At 40.9% G+C, this 19,853-nt stretch overlaps 1 protein-coding gene across 5 annotated transcripts in view; it reads right to left on the reverse strand.

The window, feature by feature from the left end:
- Window positions 1-448: 448 nt before the first annotated feature.
- Window positions 449-19,853, reverse strand: part of fgfr1a (fibroblast growth factor receptor 1a) — a 26,780-nt gene continuing 7,375 nt past the window's right edge. For 2 of the 5 annotated variants that reach the window (XM_005729574.1, XM_005729573.1), the window contains 16 exons: window positions 14,219-14,461; window positions 13,560-13,649; window positions 12,846-13,018; window positions 10,975-11,098; window positions 9,787-9,977; window positions 9,366-9,516; window positions 5,890-6,089; window positions 5,304-5,449; window positions 4,965-5,086; window positions 4,420-4,530; window positions 3,707-3,897; window positions 3,502-3,624; window positions 3,344-3,414; window positions 3,101-3,238; window positions 1,810-1,915; window positions 449-1,703 (listed from right to left, as the gene is read on the reverse strand). In XM_005729574.1, coding sequence (XP_005729631.1) covers window positions 1,527-1,703; window positions 1,810-1,915; window positions 3,101-3,238; window positions 3,344-3,414; window positions 3,502-3,624; window positions 3,707-3,897; window positions 4,420-4,530; window positions 4,965-5,086; window positions 5,304-5,449; window positions 5,890-6,089; window positions 9,366-9,516; window positions 9,787-9,977; window positions 10,975-11,098; window positions 12,846-13,018; window positions 13,560-13,649; window positions 14,219-14,461 — 2,357 coding nt within the window. In that variant the 3' untranslated portion in view covers window positions 449-1,526. Of the gene's footprint in view, window positions 1,704-1,809; window positions 1,916-3,100; window positions 3,239-3,343; window positions 3,415-3,501; window positions 3,625-3,706; window positions 3,898-4,419; window positions 4,531-4,964; window positions 5,087-5,303; window positions 5,450-5,889; window positions 6,090-8,080; window positions 8,226-9,365; window positions 9,517-9,786; window positions 9,978-10,974; window positions 11,099-12,845; window positions 13,019-13,559; window positions 13,650-14,218; window positions 14,462-19,853 lie in introns of all 5 variants that reach the window. The other 3 variants (XM_005729576.1, XM_005729577.1, XM_005729575.1) reach the window with 3 other exon arrangements.

Raw genomic sequence — 19,853 nt, forward strand, 5'->3', positions numbered from 1 at the left:
AGGCTAACGGCAGTGACCCGAGCTGTAAGAGCAGGCTTTTAAAAAGGCTCGAATGAGCCGTGCTGTGCTGCCGATTTTAGCCTGTTGCATGGAGACTGCAATCCAGGTGATGCATCAGCCAGTGGCAGGAAGCCAGAGGCAGACACGGGCACCAAGGTTGGTGTGGCTGATGGATGGAAGACCAGCAACAGCACTTGCCAAGCCATTCACACCGCCATAAATAACATGTTTACTGCTGGCTGTGGGCTCTCTGCACTTTCCAACATTTCTTCTGATGTCAGCAGCGCATTATCATATCTAATCAGACCTTAGCAACCCGTGTTAACTGGGTGGGAGATTGAAGTGGCCATCGTTCCATCTCTGTAAACATAATTTACATCACCAGCATAAAAATGTTGATATTTATAGAGCACTTTATGGAGTAGAGTTCAACCGCTGAAAGCACCGCTAGTTTGTTTATCAACAGCATTTTTATTTAATGTAATTCTTTTTTACGATGACATACGTGTTCTGCAACCCTTTTGTCAGAAGTTATATGGCAGCAAATGTAACCCCTGTTAAAACATTTACAGTAGGAAACAAGTTCATCACATGAGAAGGTACGCACGGTGGAAGTCCATGACTGAAGCAAACTGTTCTGATATTAACAAGCATGGCATACAACCAGAAATATTTACAGTTGTGACCATCCTTGAAGTTAAATGAAAAGACCATTCACATTCTCTCACACACACACACACACACACACACACACACACACACACACACACACACACACACACACACACACACACACCTGGGGGGGGTTAACTCAGAGCTGTGACACAGTGAGCAAGAAAAATGGCCATGTAATTGTTATCAATTTTTAAAATACCCTCATGGAACAACTGCCCCTAAAGACTAAAGTCAAAAATGGATCAAGCAGAAGCATCCTTGTACAAAATAAAGTACGTCAATTATGGTAATAAAAATAAGAATACAGTGTAAATATATATTTGTATTCATAAATTCCTAACTGTATGTACAAGATGATAATGAGTGGTGCAGTGGACCACGGTGCTGCACATCTCTCTGTAGCATCTTCTCTGATTTGGTCTGAAAAGCAGAGTGCTGCCCTTCACCTCTGATCAAACACACATTGACAAACAAATAAACCCAAACATATAAAACCCCAACATAATCGGTCCCTTCAATCCTCCTGCCCGACTTCAGAATGCCCAGAGTGATGAGAAAAGTCAGTCTCTTTTCTGGTGCTGTGAGCCAGTAATACAAAGTGCTCATGAACACAGTCACCAACAAGAAGTGGGAAATGGCTGCAATCTGCAGTTCATGTGATCCAAGCAAGTTCAACAAGGTGTCTCCGAACTCCCTCTCCGCAAAGCACCAGTGGGTTTAAAAAAAAATAAAAATAATAATAATTATTTCTTTTCTTTTTAGCTTCATCTCTGGGAATATGGGGAGGAGTCCAACCCCGTGAGGCAGGGAGTGGAGAAAGTGTCAGTGTTGGTCTGAAAGAACAGGAGGTATCAGCGTTTCTTGATGGCTGCCCCATTGGAGTGAGGAGGGAACTTGGGCAGGCATGGCTCCTCCACTCCGGCATCATGCGAGAAAACAGAGTCCTCTCCAGACGAGCAGGTGGAGCTCCGGGTGTCCGGGTAGCTGGGCGAATATTGGTCCAAAGGTACTGAAAGCTCCAAATACTCCTGCAGTAAGAGGGAGGAAAAAAATAAAAAAAAATTAAGCATTGCACTCCCCCCCCCAGACATATCTGCTGCTTCTGTGCTTGCTGAGGGGAGCACCACTACTGACCTGGTTGGATGTCATAGCTAGAGCACGATCCAGGTCCTCTACTAGTTGTTTGAATGTGGGTCTCTGAGAAGGCACAGCATGCCAGCAATCCCTCATCATCATATACCTGTGGAAATCAGCAAAATATATACATTTTAAAAATGACACCGCTTGGTTTTATCGTTCTAGCCGTCTGTCATTTCTCCTTACATTCTTAAACTCCAAATCAGAGATTGAATTTTAAACCTTTAAGGACTGAAAATTCATTCAATTTAACTGAAACTCAGCTGCAGCTGACAGTCCATCGCAGCTGGACAACATGTTTTAGCTGGAGATAATTCAGTGTTTAAGAGTTTCATTTCACCAGCACAGAAAAAGAATAAATAAAAAGTCACAAAGCATCATTGCAATCGGCACGCCAGGATTTTTCCGATATACAAAAATGTGGGTAATGTAAATATAAATCCTAACTGTTTAAACCAAGCATGGAAAGTGTTAGAGGGTGTTTATTTTAAACATCATTTCCCACAAAATTACACTACATTTGTCCATTTATATGCACTGTTACTTACATGCAAAAGGCGGCACTTTTGCGCCACTTTACCAAATACCAAACAGCATTCTTTCTGCTATGAATCAGTTCCACGTTCTGTGGGTTCTAGAAAAGCAGAATGTAGACTATTGTGACCAACAGTAGCTTACAATGTTGGGGTTTTCTGTTCGATCGTGGGGAGAGAGTCTAATTGGGTACTAAATGCATCCACCGGTAGGGAAACATGAGATGGGAAGGGCCAGTGCTCGCTGGTTAGCTATGACTGAAATTTCAAAATAAGAGTGAGGGAATCATCCACTAGTTTATTAAATTATTATTATTATTATTATTTAATGTGGATAAAAATAAAAACTGCAAAATGCACTTGGGCGACTGTGGCAGGTATAGTCGCTGTGAGAGAGACATGTTAGACAACACCCACCTTCCTGTACTAAAAGGCATTACTTATCAGTGGCTTTGACTTTTAAATGACAAAGCAAATTGGACAAAATGCAATGCAAACAACCCACAGTCCTCAGTCGCTACGCTACTGATACATGAATAACATGGATCAGATACAGCGTAGCTCAGATCCTTGTTACATTTATGGGCTATAATCTGGAAGAAGGTAGTGATTTTTATAGTTTAGATTTATTAATTTAAAGAAAATAAAATAAATGTGCCATTTCACATTTCCCTGTTTGGTTTACCTTTTCAAATATGAAAATGCTAGAAAAGTCTGCAGAACATTCTGGTTTTCTGTGTGTGGTGATTCCTTACAGCTCATGTGTACATGTTGAAGGCTTGTCCATGCGGTGACCTTCCTTCAGCAGCTTGAACAGCTCTTCCACTGGAACTCCAGGATATGGAGAGCCTCCTAGTGTGAAGATTTCCCAAAGCAGCACCCCAAATGACCAGCTGGAGGAGGAAATAGGCGGGGCCATTTTAGTTTTCTGCACAACTAAATGTTAACTTCACTTTCCATCAAGGTTGAATTAGCAGAGTATGGCACAAGATACTCACACATCACTTTGGTGTGTGTATATTCGGTCAAACAGAGCCTCTGGAGCCATCCACTTCACTGGCAAACGACCCTTTAGGAAACATATGCACATTACTTTGCCATTTACAAAAACAAAAGGTTCATATGTGAATAACATGAAACAAATAAGGCCACTCACATTGGTGGTCTTCTTATAATAGTCGATGTGGTGGATATCTCTTGCTAGGCCAAAGTCAGCTATTTTCATCACATTGTCATCAGTTACCAAAACATTGCGAGCTGCAAGGTCTCTGTGGATGCACTGCAATGACAAAAGTAGACAATAAATATTTTTAATAGATTTATTCATTTCTGAAAAGGTGAGCATTAATAGTTGTGGTTACCTTTTTGGAAGCCAAATACTCCATGCCCCGGGCCACTTGGTAAGCAAAGGACACCAGATCTTTGATAGACACATTCTCCACAGGAACTTGGTCAGGGTTGTAGCAGTACTCCATACCCGGCGGGCGGCGAGCTCGTAGATACTCACGCAAGTTGCCCTTGGATGCATATTCAACTATCACATATAGAGGACCTAAAATGATTGGAAGAAATCCAAGCGCAAGTCAGATTTTATGCAGGGTCAGTTCATACAGCTTCCCTGTACAAGGAAACATAATCATTAAATTCATAAAACGATGCCATGCATTATTCAATTATAGATGAAGATTTCACAACAGAAATTATAGCGACACTAACGACAGCAAGGGCAGTAAGGACAATATAAACTACATGCGCAAGAGTGTGTATTTATAGCATGAGATAAGTTGAGTAAAATGAACAAAGAGCTTTGTGTAGCAGTGTGAAGGCAACAGAGCGATGTGCACAGCATGGTCATTAGAGACTAGTTTCCTTAAGTTTTTCGTCAGGGATGATTGGACAGAAATGACAGCAGCTGCGGTCGATTCAAACTGTGAGCTCGGAAGCTGGTGTCAGAATCATTTATGCATGCTTTTCTACACATCCCTCAGAGTAAGGTTCACAGCAACATTGTTATCTGAGGGGTGAGTGTGAGCAGAACAGGGCAGGTTGGCTGCAGCCCCCTAACTGGACCTACCATCCTGTGTGCAGGCTCCCAGCAGATTAATGATGTTCTTGTGCTTCCCAATGATCTTCATCATCTCCATCTCTGAAATAAGGTCTGACAAATCTTTCTCTGTTGCATCAGCTGTAAGATGAGGGAAATAAATTTCAATGATTAGTCCATGTTCTGTTTGCGAAAAGGCCAAAAAGGCCTCACAATAATCACCTTGCAAAGTATATACACCAACACTGGAGCTCGTAAGGAGTTGGCTGCCGCCTGTGAAACACTCCCTGGGGAAAAGCACTTAAAGTGCGAGAGAATAAACAATACTTTCTCTGAATCTTCACACTATTTTATATAGGATGTCAAGGGTCCTAATAAATTTTTTACTTCACTTTCCAATTTGTACAATGGCTGGAATCCAGTGGCAGAATCTGTTAATCACTTTGTTCAAGCCTTCTCATTCCTGTTGCCTGGACTTGAGTTAAATTGATAACTCTACAGTGAAGAACTTATTCCAGTTGAGCAAATCACTCTCCTCAAGCTACTGTGTACCCACTGAAGAACAATTTACTTACCTTTCAACATTTTGACTGCAACCTTGGTTACACGGTTTGGCTTTTCTTTGTCCAGACCAACCGCTTCCCCCATTACCACCTGGCCAAAGCATCCTTCTCCCAGTGGCTTCCCAAGAACAAGTCTACGGGGAGAAGAGGCACCAGACAGTTTTTCACACACAGTGCAGTTTGCCTCCAAATCGACTGTGTGTGAGATAAACTCTTGCCTCAACTGAGGCCTGCAGTTTAAGTGTGTTGCATAAGATTACCTTGACAGCAACTTTTTTTTTGTCCATGTGAATGCTGCAACTTTACTTTACTCCATGTTCCTGATCTTTGAATGTTTAGCCCTAGACGTACCTGTCCCGAGGAAGCTCCCAGCGAGGATCTTGCGGCAGCTCACACTCGGACACTCCAGACAACATCGGAGAGCCACTGGAAGAGAGGCGGGAGGGACGGACTAGCATCACTCCAGAGTGGATGGAAGAACTTGAGTCCACAGACACCTGAGGTAAGAAACAGAGACATTACTCCTCTCACAGTGGAACCAACACTTCTAGGAGTTTGTATAGCAGAGAACAGGATAAAAAAAAAAAAAAAAAACACAAAACACAAAACAAACAATAAAAGGTACCATGTAAAAACCACCCTTGTGGTCCAGGCATTGTGTACCATGCCAGGTCCAGAGTCTAAGGGCTCCTTAAATAAATAAACTTACCTGATGTACAAGAACTCAAGGATCTACAATGAGCCTGAAAGCTCCATAAATACATTAAGTGTTAGGCTGGTACTGATAAAGGGGTACGGTGAAAATGTGCAATTAAGTCACAAACGTCAAACAAACACTGAAAATCTTTGAATTAAAATATCTATCTATCTATCTATCTATCTATATAAAAACAAATGGTGGCTAAGTATAAATATTCCAAACCCCCTATCTACTTTCTGTTACCTGTCTGCGCAGAGGGATGCTTTTGGCCAGCTTGTGGACGGCTAGCTGACTGTTGAAGTCACTCTTCTTTGAGGAGGTGGTGCGAATCTTGACAATAATTGCAATTGCAATCATAACGGCTATGAAAAAGAAGCCCACACAGTAGATGACCACCTCCAGGTAGGTGTGGCTGGCTGGAGAGTAATGTGGGGGCGCTAGGTTTAAGGGGGCAGGGTGACAAGGAGCAGGAAGGGAAAAGGTCAGCTGTCATCAATAAACTGACTGCATACTCAAACACACCCATTTATCACAAATTAAAAACAGTCTACTCAAACACGCACCCACCCACACGTCTGTCTAAAAGTCAGAGCCTTACACATTAAGGCATATGGGAATTGAACGCCCCCAAACTCAGGGTGTTACTTTAAATACTTTGTGTATTGAGGATATACCATAAATTGCAGTGCAGAAATTTAGCTGGGAACCATTTTGTATTAATGACTATGTAAGAGTAACGGTGACAAAGACTCGGACTTTCACACAGAGTAGAGCACTTCACACATAATGTTTCAGAACTGCACATCATTTCGACATCAAAAAGTCTGTTTCTATTTGTAGGCTTAAAGCAGCAAACCACAAAGCATGAGCTCAGTGCGGTAATTTAACTGCTTCACTTGATCGATACAAAATGTATTTGTGACAACTTTTTTACAGAAAAAAAAGAAAAGAAAAACATTGCAAATAAATAGATAAAAGGCAAAACCTAAACAAATTTTATGGTTCAGATCTTGTTTTTTTCCTCCCAAACTGTGAAAACACCAACTTTTAGTCATACCAGTAAATAGGGGTGTAATGGATTCCAATTTTAGTAGGAGAAAAAAACGGTTTGATCATACATTGGTTTGGAATGTAGCTTTATAGTTAGGAGCTGGACATTAGGGATATTTGTTCCGAGTTTGTTTTTCTTATAGGAGAAAATTCTAGGAGCCAAAACCTGCGCTTCAAACTGCTTTGGCTCTTTATATTTGGGGGATATCCTTACTATGGTCACCTCAGGCATGCAGCGTTGGCTGATATTTGCAGAGGACAGCCAATCAAAATACAGCTGGCTTAAAATAGTGGTGGCCTTTAAAGGGAAAGCTAAAATAGCTTGATTAAGGCAGAGGATGAACTCAGGGGCTACAGCACGAAAAGTTGCTCTAGTAGAATAAAAGAACAGAAATATAAATATAAAAATAAGGGCCAATTTAATGTCAGATTTTATTTTTTCAAAATAAGAGCTTGCTCATAGTGGATATAAATTCATGAAAGACTTACTCTAGTTTCCCATCGTCTACCCAAATTGCTTAATTTTGTATTTTAGATGAATATTTATATTCAGATAAGTTAAGAATTACCTATGAAAAATGCCTCCTCCTGCCTAGCTAGGAGGAGGGGAAAACAAAACAAAAAAACCCCACTCCAAATAATCTGCGCCATATGTTAAACCGTACATCTCAAACCAAAGATGCCATACCGACTGAAGTGTACAGTTACATCCCTAGCCAACACCAGCAACACAAGAGAGCTACACTTGTGTGAAGAAGTTGACTGACAAGCAGCTTGATAATTGGACAAATGTCCATTCCAGTCCTTAGGAATGAGACCATCCACTACAGCCAATTATCAAAACCAGCTGCTGCGCTCACAGCAGGAAATGACATCAGCAAAACATGTCATTTGTAGAGCTTGTCAAAGAAAATCAGCTTAACAGCAAACCAAATGCAAACACCAATTAAAGGGAAGAACGGAAGAGACAGTTTGAAGTGAAATCTTATCAGAGCTGCCAAACAACCCTTCTTAAAAAAATTAAAAAATTAAAAATTAAAAAAAAAAAGTGATCATTAAATGTATTCCTGCCTGGAAGATGAAAAAAAAAAAAAAAACCTTTGGCCCTGGACAGTGCTTGGATTGTTTGGCATGTTCTGATATCATTTAAGAAACAGTAGAGCATGATTCATATTCGCCCATCTAAAGAATTTAGATGGAGCAGGAACCATGCTGAGCACAGAGAGAGAGCAAAGTTTTTTTTTTTAGTATTTGTAATGTGCCCTGGCTTCCCCTTACACTTTTACCAGAACTGGTAAAAATGTGAAGGTGGACAGCCAGGCTTGCGTTGAAAAAGGGAAGGAATGGGAATATAGAGGAGAGACAGAACCACTGATACCTTCAAAAACGGTCAACCATGCAGAGTGATGAGAGAACCCGATAGAATTGCCTGCCAAGCAGGTATACTCCCCAGCGTCATCAAAAGACACATTTCTCAGTTGAAGGACTTCCATTTCCTTGTCCGTGGTGTTAACGCCAGCGGTCTAGAAAATAACAAAGGAAGCACACCCAATAAGAGGCCCAAGAAGGAAAAAAGGACCACGAGTAAAGGATTCTGAAAGCGAAAGTGGATGGAGGAGCGTTCTCCTCCTTGATCCAACACCATCTGCCCAAAAAGGTAACACCTAAAGCCCCTGCAGAGGACTGCTCAGAGAGCCCTCCTGTATCTGTTAGTGGAAAGATGGTTAAGTTAAGTTTGTACTGTGGAACCCCACACAGGGCCACACCATCACCACATCAAATACCTTAGTCTCATCTCTACATGCAAGAGATGGGCATGGAAACTCCACAGCAGAACAGACCACACTTACAATGTATTTATAGCCCTGTGTTGAATCCATGTTATGTTATAGTTTACTTCGCTGCAGCAACATTGTGGGAATATATACCTGCTGACTGGTGCGACTGCTTTACTCTACAACTGCCAAAACTAGTGCTCAATTTGGCACTAATAAAAACAACAATGGTACTTCAACTGAAATTACTGCAGTACGGAAAAGTCATCAGAACTGATTGCCAGATATAGCTACAGCCCATTACATATAGTCTGTTTCACAGCAGTATCTTGTTGCAGATCAATACGCTGTGTTTACAAAGTGCATTGCTGCCAAGCATACCAATCACAGATATTATGAACTACATTACCCCAACATGTAGTTACATTATGTGGCAGTGCCTGCAGGATAACAATATGGTTTTCTACTACACTGCAGAGACAGCGTAGATTTAAAAGAGGACTATAAATCAAGCTACAAATTCACAATCACACAAACTATAAACATTTGGGGGTGGGGTGGGGAGGGGGTGAACCATGTACGGAGGACTTTGAAGGGCAAGGGAGCGAGAGTAATGGAAGATGGCAAGAGAGGCCCTTATTAGGAGGGCATAGCACAGGATTGGGGCAGGAATGAGAATTGGTCCAACATAAACCTGAGACTAAACACTTTCAACTGTTCTGCTGGGAATTTTCCATAGCGTCATTTACAGTCAGGAGCACCAAGGATAGAGGAAGGGAGGGAGGAGAGAAACAGCTGAGGTTGTCTCAAGTTATGCGGGTCTAGTTTTTCCAGGTGGTCCTAGAAGCGCCTCCACTGTGTCGTCCTGTGCTACAGCGTGGTGGTTACCTGTGGGTTCATATCTGATGACAGTCAGCCAGGCCGACTGACTGACCCCTCCTATATAATTGGACACTTTACATATATACTCTCCGCTCTCCTCCTCTGTCACATTGTAGAGGGTCAGCACCTGAGCGTCCGAGCTATTGACCCCAGAATGCTGGAAACAAAAACAAGTTATGTGCAACACAGAAGAAAAAGGAGGTCGACACAGGATATCTGAGGGGTTTGTGTAGGTTATTTCACAGTTAAAATGGCAAACAATAAAACTTCACAGACAGTTCTTAACAGTTATAGAAAACGACTGGAGGAAATAAAAAAGTATTACAGAAAGTAACATACAAATTACTCCACGCTAAGGAACTTCACTTTTTATTTTTTAAGTGATGAATTTGGGCTGTTGCTTCAGGATGACAGACTAATCTCCTACCTTGAGGATGCGGACGTAAGGTAACCCATCTGGACCAGTACGGCTCCCATTGACCTCGATGTGTTTTAACCACTGAATGTGGGGCTGAGGGTCGCTGAACACCTTGCACTCAAACTCCACATCACTTCCTACTACTGCAGTGCGATTAGCTGGCAAGCCAGCCTGCAGGATGGGCCTGTGTGGAGAGCGCTCTGCAACAAAACCGGAAAAAACAGACAAATGTTACTTTGACATTTGGTCATCAGTAAAGCAAGCGCATAATATAAAAAAAGCTGTGTGTACAAAAATGTGACTGATTTTCAAACAAAAGCTGATAACTACTGTCACCTGCTTTATTACTGGAAAATGACTGGGACTGAAGGCTCACTCATTTGGTTTGACACTGTATTTTCAGGCTACACTTTCTAAATTACATACCATAATGGAGATTTAATGTGAGTGCATCCTCAGCTATATGCTGGTTGTGTAATTATTAAGAGTTATCAGGCAGGAAAGCAAGTTAAATGCCTCCTCTGGTGCAGTTACGGTGAAGTGAAATGTTCTTGCAGACCCATTTTGATGACTAATAACTCTCCAAAGTAAACTTGCAGGCCAAGAACCTGGCAGGATATCAGCTGTGGAGGATTTCCTTACCGAGACATCCATGGGGGACTTTGAAAGCACTTATGACAGTGCTTTCTCCACACTGTAGAACAATCTTAATGTTCATCAGGCTCAGATGCCTGAGGCTAGGAAAAGCCCAGGGGACACCAGTGGTGGAGGAAGTGGAACCATGATTTATAAAGCCCAATGGTGCAAGAGCGAGTCAAAGAGTAGGCCCTAGAGGAGTAATCACTTCTCTCTTCTACTTGTACCCATCACTTCTGCCACAAGTAATGCCTGTTTTAGACTTCTGCAGGGAATATTTGTAGACCCTGCTGCCATTCATGAGTCCTATGATTTTTATTTTTTTTTTATATTGAGACAACGATTGTCAAGTTTGCATGATCTCCTTGTGTCTGGTGGTTTGACGGACTGGGAAACGAGTCCAGGGAACACCCAATGTCAAGTGGAATACGGTCCAGATAAGTAGTTAGAAAACTAAGTGCTCACCAACTTGAGATTCACAAATGTTCAACAGGTGACTAAAACAACAATTGCAGTTTTACTGGAAAGTTACATACAATTAACAATTTCTACGAATCTTACCGACTACATCTAGCTGATAGGTGTGATTAATGCTGCCATACTTGTTTTCCACCACACAGGTATAGTTTCCCTTGTCAGAGGGCACTACAGATTCCATGATGATGGTCCACATATGGTCACGGACCTAAAAGTGATTTAGAGAAAAAAAAGAAGTTAGTTTAATGTCTATAAAATAGCACTTGATGGCTAAAATGTAAATCTGAAGGAAGTAGTAACTTTATGAGTCAGTAACCGAAACATTAGATCTGGGTGGCGATTCTTTAATTTGCAGTAAATGCTTGATTTAGTTTCAGCTCACCATAAAATACCTTAAAATAATGCGATATCCCACAATTTCTAAGATGTGACTTCAAAACTCAAATATTCAATAAAATGTTATTACAAATGAGGCAACAGAGATGTTTATCAGGAAAACATTCATCTGAATCCCCATCTGTTCTCTCCCAATATGAATGATCATAAATCACTTTTTTTTTTCTTCATTTTAAAGCAATAGCTAATAATGAGGTATGATGTGATGATAATAAGATAACACTACACCCTCTTCCTGTGACAAAGTTTTAATGCAGCAGATCTTTGTCCTACCCAACAGCTGCCATTGGAAATGGTTGTGTGTATATTTTTGCCCCAACATGTCTTATTAGCGCCAAATGATGTCTGGCTCCTTTTTTTCCTTAGACGTGTTATAATTTTTCCTACATAAATCTGCCGAGACCGGCAGTGTGTGATTAGCCAACAAACCTCTAAGGCAATGGCAACATCAAACATGCATGTATACAGACGGTTTCCCCCATTTAGCAAAAAAAAAAAAAAAAAAAAAAAAAAGTGGTGAGGGAGTCCAGCTGCCTGCTGCCAGATGTGTTGTGCTTGGGTTCATACACATGTGGTCTACATTATTTCCTCCCTCCTGCACGTCGCCATGCAGACGATATGAACAATAGAAGCCCAACCATAAAATTAAGAAGTGTGGGAGATATGGTAGACGTCCCCAATCGCAGATGCAGACCTTTGCACCTTGACTGAAAAGGAAGAAAGGAGGGGGGGGGAACCCAAAACACACAAAAAACCCAGCATGGCAGTCCTATGGTTAAATGTGCTGCTTGGCTAGGTGGGGGACTTGGGGTGGGGCTGACCATGGCAGCAGGCAACTGAGAGGAAACTCCTAAATGTGCCCCAGCTGGAGAGGGAGATGTGCAAGGGAAGCACAAGACAAGGCTGGACTAGCCCACACCTTGATGGGAAGAGCAGATGTAGGACAGGAGGAGGGCCGTTTCTTAGTGTCTGAACATGCACACATTCCACACCTGTGAGGGAAACTGCCACTGAATGCAGTTATCCACAGAGAATCCAACACTGTAATCTAAAAAGGAACTGTAATCCCATAAAATTACAATTTACCATGAAAATATTTAAAATGAAATCATATCAGGCAAGACATGTAATTAAATAATACCATAGTTTGTAATTAAAACTATTTTCAGTGATGTTTTATAAGAAGAACTTTTTTTTTGCCAGTCTGAGATCATGATACCCAGAATTAGGACAGGCAATGTTTTCCTATATCCTAACGGGTGTCTAGGATTCCCCACCAAGTATTGCTATGACAAAAAGTTCCTATTGTAGCATAAGGTTTCATCCTGTATTGTTTCTCAGGTCAAGATATGAAAACCTGTCTCTCCTTTTTACTAGCAGAAAAAGCTTAAGTACAAGGGACAGGGTGGTGATCTAATGTGAAGATGATATCACTGGGGGGAAAAAATTAAAGAAATCTCCATTTGTATTGAGTGAGTATGCAGAAATTAAGAAATATTAAGGACTGTAGAGCAGTATCGACATGAAATAGCTATTCACCAAATTCTTTAATTGCTAACCTTGAACCCTCCAATACGATGGTCCCTTTTGAACTCCTTCCCATTCTTGTACCATTTCAAAGTTGGAGTTGGGTTGCCACTGGCCTGGCATTTAAACTTTACAGTTTTGCTGGCTGGAACAGCATGAAGCTTCTTTTCCATTTTTTCTGGATGAGCCCATTGTGGAGCCATTGCTAAGACAAATAAGGAGGAGAAAAAAGTTAGCAGGAATTTTATTATTTGAAAAATTATCTAAAAATAGTCTTGATACTCTTAATCCTAAATGATTTTTCTTGCCTCTGTTACACCACAATGTGCAAATTGCATTGGGAGATAAAGCTCTTGGAGACAAGAGTACAAAATAAGGTCAGCATGCTTGTCACGCTTCGAGGCTGCTGCATTCTTTGTGGGCAGAGCAAGCAGCAGCAGCAAAAAAATGAAGCCAGAGTGTCTTAATTACTCTATAGACAAATTGGAGGACATCTGAGGTTAACCAAGATTAGTCACCAGAGACTATTTTTTGTGTAAAAGCTGTCACTGAGGTAGTAAAAACCCTCTGATTCAGAGTGAAATCATTTGCCCAGATGTGACCCACACGGTACGATAATTGAATTTTAAAGCTCTCAAATCACTGACCATTTCAGGTGATTACTCATACGCTTGTGACTTTATGTAGCTAATGCTGCTGCAACAAATGGTCACTGCTGATTCACCTAAAGAGCTCAGCACACTTACGCATCAGCTTTTGACTGCCCAGCAGTTTGTTTTCCTCCGATGAGGACTCTTCACCATCGTCATCGTCCTCAGATGAAGCCGAGATATGAACTATTAAACAGGAAGTAATTTAAGAACAACTCAATTTATTCTTAATCACAACACTTCAGCAGCAATTAAACATTTAAAACATTTTTCAAAAATGTCACATTTATGAATTAACAGACCGAGGGAATGATGGGTACAGTTTACACTAAACAAAGCATATGCCAAGTAGCATCAGTAAGTGGTACAACACTTCACTTTGTTATAAAATCAGTTCTTTCTTGTGATTTGATTGCAATTTTAATATATAGTATTAATATCATACATTGTAAAAGCATGTGAAAGTGCCATATGCCGAATAAACACCAGGGGTTCCTAATGAAGACATAAGTCACACATCATCTGCTAGTCATAGCAAATGAAACCTGGCTTTGTTGCTCTGTGACTCAACACTACATGTTACACTGTAGTAAAATGTAACAGCACAAAACTCTTGAAACAAAATATTGCAAAATATTGCAAAAACAGATTAATTGCTTGCTGGTCATTTAGCTGTTGTGACATAGCCACCAAAGTACTATCATACCAAGGGGGCATTTATTCCATCGTTCTGCACAGAACAATGGTAACCTTACCTGTCACGTTGAAGTAGATGCTGTGGTTGCCAAAGGTGGTGCATATGTACAGGCCGGAGTCAGTAAGCTCCACAGACTCGATCTCCAGCTGGCCATTGCGGATACGTGTATGTTCTCCATCCACTACAGCCACATGGTCTTTGGTCCAGTTGACAGCATGGAGGTAGTCCTTGGCAGAGCAACTGAGATCGAGACGATCCCCAATGGAAAGGGTGTACAGCTCTGCTTGCGTTTCCACAGATACTACAGAGGAATGAAGGAAGTTCTACTTAGCAGCTCTACAACACTGTGACTTTTTGCTTTCAGTCATTCAATCATACAGATTCATGAACAGAGGGGAAAAGAGGGAAAAACAAATAAAACTACTGTCACCTGAAACCCCCCAAAACCAATCAAAAACAATGGTTTATTTCAATTGGGGAGAAAAAAAAGGGAAAAAAAGGACCATCTCTGTACTGTAAACTTCAGAAATACAACCAGTTGATTTTCTTCCATCATAGCATCTCCGCAACTGCTCTCCCAAATTAAATTGCATCCCAGTCAAGGCCCTATCTTGAGGCAGGCAAGGAGCTACTTGGGAAGAGGAAGGTGAAATTCAATTAGAGGAATGAAGGGAGGGGAGGTGTCATGAAGCAAGGCACCTGAGCCCCCCTGTTCTAAATGACTACATAGTACACAAGGAGGAGGGAGGTAACCCAATTATGCTGACATGTTGTCCATCATGTGGTGTTGTCCGTCTAGTTATAGCGGTAAAGCTCGTCACTGACCAACGTACTTTAGAATCACACTTCCTGGCCAATAGCAAAATTATCTAAGTGAAATGGTTAACTTTATTATTTGAGCCTCTCACATCCACAGAGTCAGTGTCAGTAAATACCAGTTTTTCAAAGCCTAAAATGATATCTTACCATCTTTCTTTATGTGAAACAATAAATTAAAAGCATTAAGTTATTTAAATACTTTTAAATTCATGTAAATTGCCTAATCGAACAACTGACCAATCACTGCATCTCTAATTAGCATCTCCTTCCATCTAAGGAAGAATAAAAGCTTAAACAACAGTAATCATACTTGTCCTGCTTCTCCATTTTCTACATAGTCCCTTCCACATTATGACAGAAACTGAATTATCACAGAGTGGTGAAAGACCCCCGCCTCAAGACGTGATTATTCTACACCTCTCAATGCACACTGTTTTATAAACACTACCTACTGATCAAAACAGGAAGCACGTCTACACAAAATAACCTCAGGACAACATCAGCTAACCTGACTAATCCCTCCCAGCATAACAAAAGACTCCAAACAATAAAGGGGAAGAGGGAGCAGAGAGAGCAGGCTAGTGAGCATGTGCACAGGAGCGAGCAAGAGAGGGCCTGCAGTGGCAGGTTCTAGTGCCAGTTGCTATGGTGACCCCACTTGGGCCTAGTTAAGGTATTTCCTGGATCACATATGTCTGACAGGCTCTTAATCCCAGCAGGAAAAGGGGCCAGGGGGTAGGATCAACTTTCTCCTCAAAAACAAAACTGAAGTGGGGAAAGCAGAGGAGAAATTTAGATTACGTCCACATTAAGCTCGTGCTAAATCTGAAAATGCTGTTTTCATGTGAGAACTATTAGCTTTCACATTAGTCGCATTTCCCCTACAGTAACGATGTAGCTGCTTCAGCCAGTTTCCACTGCATTGTGGGATCTAGACTCTCACAGTGACATAAGTGCAGCTTTGACCATAATCCGATTGAGCAAACAAAAAACGATGCAAGTTAATGTAAGTGTAGATCTCAGAGAGCAAAACGCTAGTAGAGAGAACAAAGATAGTTTCTGCTTATTGGTCATATGTGGCAAATTACTGTGATGTCATTTATGAAAGTAGCAGTGAGATGAATATTTGATCTTTTTTTAATGTACTGCTTGTCCCTGATTTAGAGGAAGGCCTCTTTTCCACTGGTACCTACTCGGTTCAGCTCGACTCAACTTTTAGCATTTTCTATTAGGGGTAGTTCCTGGTATCAGTTACTTATCAAGTACCTGCTCGGCCGAGGTTCCAAGCTAGCTGAGATCATCTGAAAATTTAACACCAGACTTTATGCCACCAACTGGCTAGTCAATGGTGGCACGCACTCAACGAGTCATGTGAACGACCCCAAAGTAGCTAACTTTTTCTTCTTCATAAACTGCCTAGTTTAGAAAATGACCTTTAACCCTCTTTACACCATAACTAGTTTGTGTACACAGTATATTTTAACAAAGACATTTAGCAATAAATCAGGAATAAAAATATGTTAACCAGCATTCATCTATTGAGGATAGGCTGTCAGATCACCATTTAGCTCATAATGCTGGGTGTAAGGCGTCCACAACTACTTATTCTGAAGGAGACTGTAAAACTTTGTGAAAGGAGACAAATCAATGAAATAAAGCTCACTCAAAAATGACAGAAACACTAAGGAGACTTGAGGATTTCCAGAACTTTTCCGCTGGTAAGTGTTGCATAATATTAGCTAAACAACATCTGGTTATAAACCATCTTGTTTTCAGCCATCTATACACAAGAAAGTCACATGTCTAACTTACTGAAAACTCAGCAACTGCAACATTGGAAAGAAGCACGTTTTCATGTGCTGGAGCCCTGCCTTAAGTGATTTGAGGTTGATCTGTAGAGACTCCTCTCTATAGTGACAAAACTGAACATGGACAAATAGCACTCCTTATCTTAAACTGCATCATAGCAAGTATGTATTAGCGCACAGCTAACATAATCATTTCATAATTGGGACGTTGCCTGATAAAAATCAACACAAATATGTGTGCAGCTACGCTTTACCACTGTCATTATCTAATGCCTGTCTGAGACCCAACATCACACAGTGCATTACTCTGCCAAGAGTCCACTGCACCTATGTTAAGTGTGCTCCTCTGCTTTTCAACCACAGTCCTGTGTTTTACAAACAAATTTGATCACATTTTTCTGAAAAAGTATAAAGCCAGATTACAGACCAGAAACATGACATGTTAGGACACTACAGTACTGATGCAATACAGATTTTAATCCAGGTTATTGGCACCAGCTGTTTACCTTCTATAAATCTAAAATGGCGAGAGAAAAAGAAAAGCATCTCTAGATGCCGTGTCCCAGTCAGTTTAAATGAACGTTATGTGTATGCTCGTGCACCAAAAAACAGGCAGAAAGTTGTCTTTGATGTTTGAAAAATATTCAGTGTTGTAAACAGACAGATTTTGATGTTTAGGTTGCATAAAAGATTAAAGCTGAGGAAACTGTTTGATATGGACACAGTGATAGTGACCAGCTATAGCTTTGCACATGGACACAATGTTTCTGCACAGTGACGTTTCTGTCCCTGCCCTCCAAACGGAGATGCCACTGATAAGACTGTCAACATCCCAGTTGTTAATGTGACTGCAGACATCGTAAAACACCCATAAAGCTGTAAAATTTACTCGTTTTATTGTAGGGCACGGTCAGGACAGTGTGTGCTTCTTTGCCAACCATCTCAAAACTAATCATGTAAACGCATTTTTAGCAAACGAACCCAATCGTTTTCTAAAAATTAAGTCAGAGCCAACATTATTTTCCTGTGTAAATGCCTTGCTGCCACATAGCTGAACTTCTATCACAAAATATTGTTTCAATTCTTCATGCAGAGGTAAGTACCTCTGGATTTGCAGATGTTTCATCTCAGTTAATCTGCCTGCAACTATGATTGGATTAAAAAGGATCAAGCGCCATAGTTTCAGAAAGCAACCCACCTGGAAAAGACATCCATGGGTTCTTTTACCCAACTGGAAAAATTGACTGACATCATTTAAAATCAGCCTAATTACACAAATTATGAAAGGAATTCTGGTCAAGAAGAACATAGTGAGAGGCGTTTAAACAAGGGGCGGAAAGCTCACTAGCCCGAACATGCAAAACTAACTAAAAGGGGCGAGTTGGCGCCAGTCTGTGGAACTTTCTCTGACTACAACATAGGAAGCAATATGCTGCGTGAATGACTTCTGGGATTTCCTGCTCTCACTGAAGTGATGGTTGAATGCAGGAAAGTCAGACTAGTTGAGGCTCTGCAGTGGCAGACAGAAATGGCTATGTAAGTTTCCTTTGCTGATTTGACCACACCAGAGTGAAAGGGTGGGTGATGTAGAGAGGGAACTGATAAGAGACAATAGTAGCTCTGGCAGGAAGCAAAAGAATAGGACAATGCCCATTAGCAAGCTCCCAAAGAGTGAGTGTCCTTCCTTAAAGCACTCCAGTGGAGGACCTCTTCATTCTTAAATGAACCATTGGCAATCAGCATGGATTGACGGTGGGGGGCTACAAGGGTTACTGTGTGCAAAGCAAAGTTGGTGCAGTGTCATTCAAATTAGTTCAGCTACATTTAGCCTCATATTGTCTTTAAAGGAGAAAAACACAAAAACCCAAGATCTCAAAAGAACCTAGCTATGTTCTGTGTTTTACTATTGGTAAATGTACAGTCCATGTACAGGCTGTGTTCTCCCATTTGTAGGAGTATTACTTTTCTCCTATATCACAGTTCTGTCTTTTATCAGTGGTTTGGATTTAACCATTTTCCTTTAAAAAAAAAAAACAACAACAAAAAAAAACAAACAAAACAAAACAAAAAAACCCCAAAAAAAAACAAAACAACTCAGCCCTGGTTTCACAACTTTTCTCTCCCCCCCATTGGAGAGATCTATTCATTTTCCTTTCATGCTTGACTGATTAACTAGACTACACAAGTTCTACATGATAAAACAGAATTGGGGGTACATGCAGGCAAAAGAGACTAAAAGACTGACATGGTTGTTTTAGCATCTAATCCAAAACCATTATCACCAAACATCAGCAAAGAAGTCAAATGTTTTAGCTCAGAAAGAAAACTACAATTAAGAGATTGCCTTTGAAACCGCAGGGAAATTCCAGCACTGCCTCACGTTGGATTATAAAAGACTCCACAGGCGCCAACTTCACAGTTCAGGCCTTGAGAAAATAATGCAGCTTATCAAGTATATCATATCTTGTGGCTAAAATATAGTAGCTGTGGATGAGAGGGGGAACTTACTGCTAGAAGTCAAAAATTGTTATTTATGTCAGTGTTTTATATGCTCAGCACTTGCTTGATAAACTGCTGGAGAGGATATGACTGGCTTATTTTATATTCTCAACGAATAATTTGTGTCAGAAAATGGGGGTGGCTGAAGCCTTTTTGGGGGAAGCAAAAATTCCTCTTGGCAGGAAAAACAAAACCAAACAAAAAACACTATGAATTTACTCAGGTCAAAAGCAATCTCACAGAATCACTGCTTTCCTCAGACATTACCCTACAGAGGTAATGTCTGACATTAAGCTCAGACATTGTTTAACCTGCCAGCTCCCCAGTGTGTGTGATGTCCATCTATAGCACAGCTGACAATCTGAAAAATTCACTGCTAGTGAGTGGACAGCCACTGCGCGTGCTACACAGTCAGTACCCTCTCCTAAACTAATTCTAGTATTTCCAGTAATGTCTTGAAGCATGCTTAATCCAGGTAAGTATTCCCAAAATTACTGTCTGGACGTAGCATTTTCAGTGGGAGAAACGTTTCGTCACTCATCCACTGAAAATGCTACGTCCAGATGA

The sequence above is a fragment of the Pundamilia nyererei genome, unplaced genomic scaffold, assembly GCF_000239375.1.
Source record: "Pundamilia nyererei isolate P.nyererei 1_Seehausen unplaced genomic scaffold, PunNye1.0 scaffold00033, whole genome shotgun sequence".
NCBI classification, from domain to species: domain Eukaryota; kingdom Metazoa; phylum Chordata; class Actinopteri; order Cichliformes; family Cichlidae; genus Pundamilia; species Pundamilia nyererei.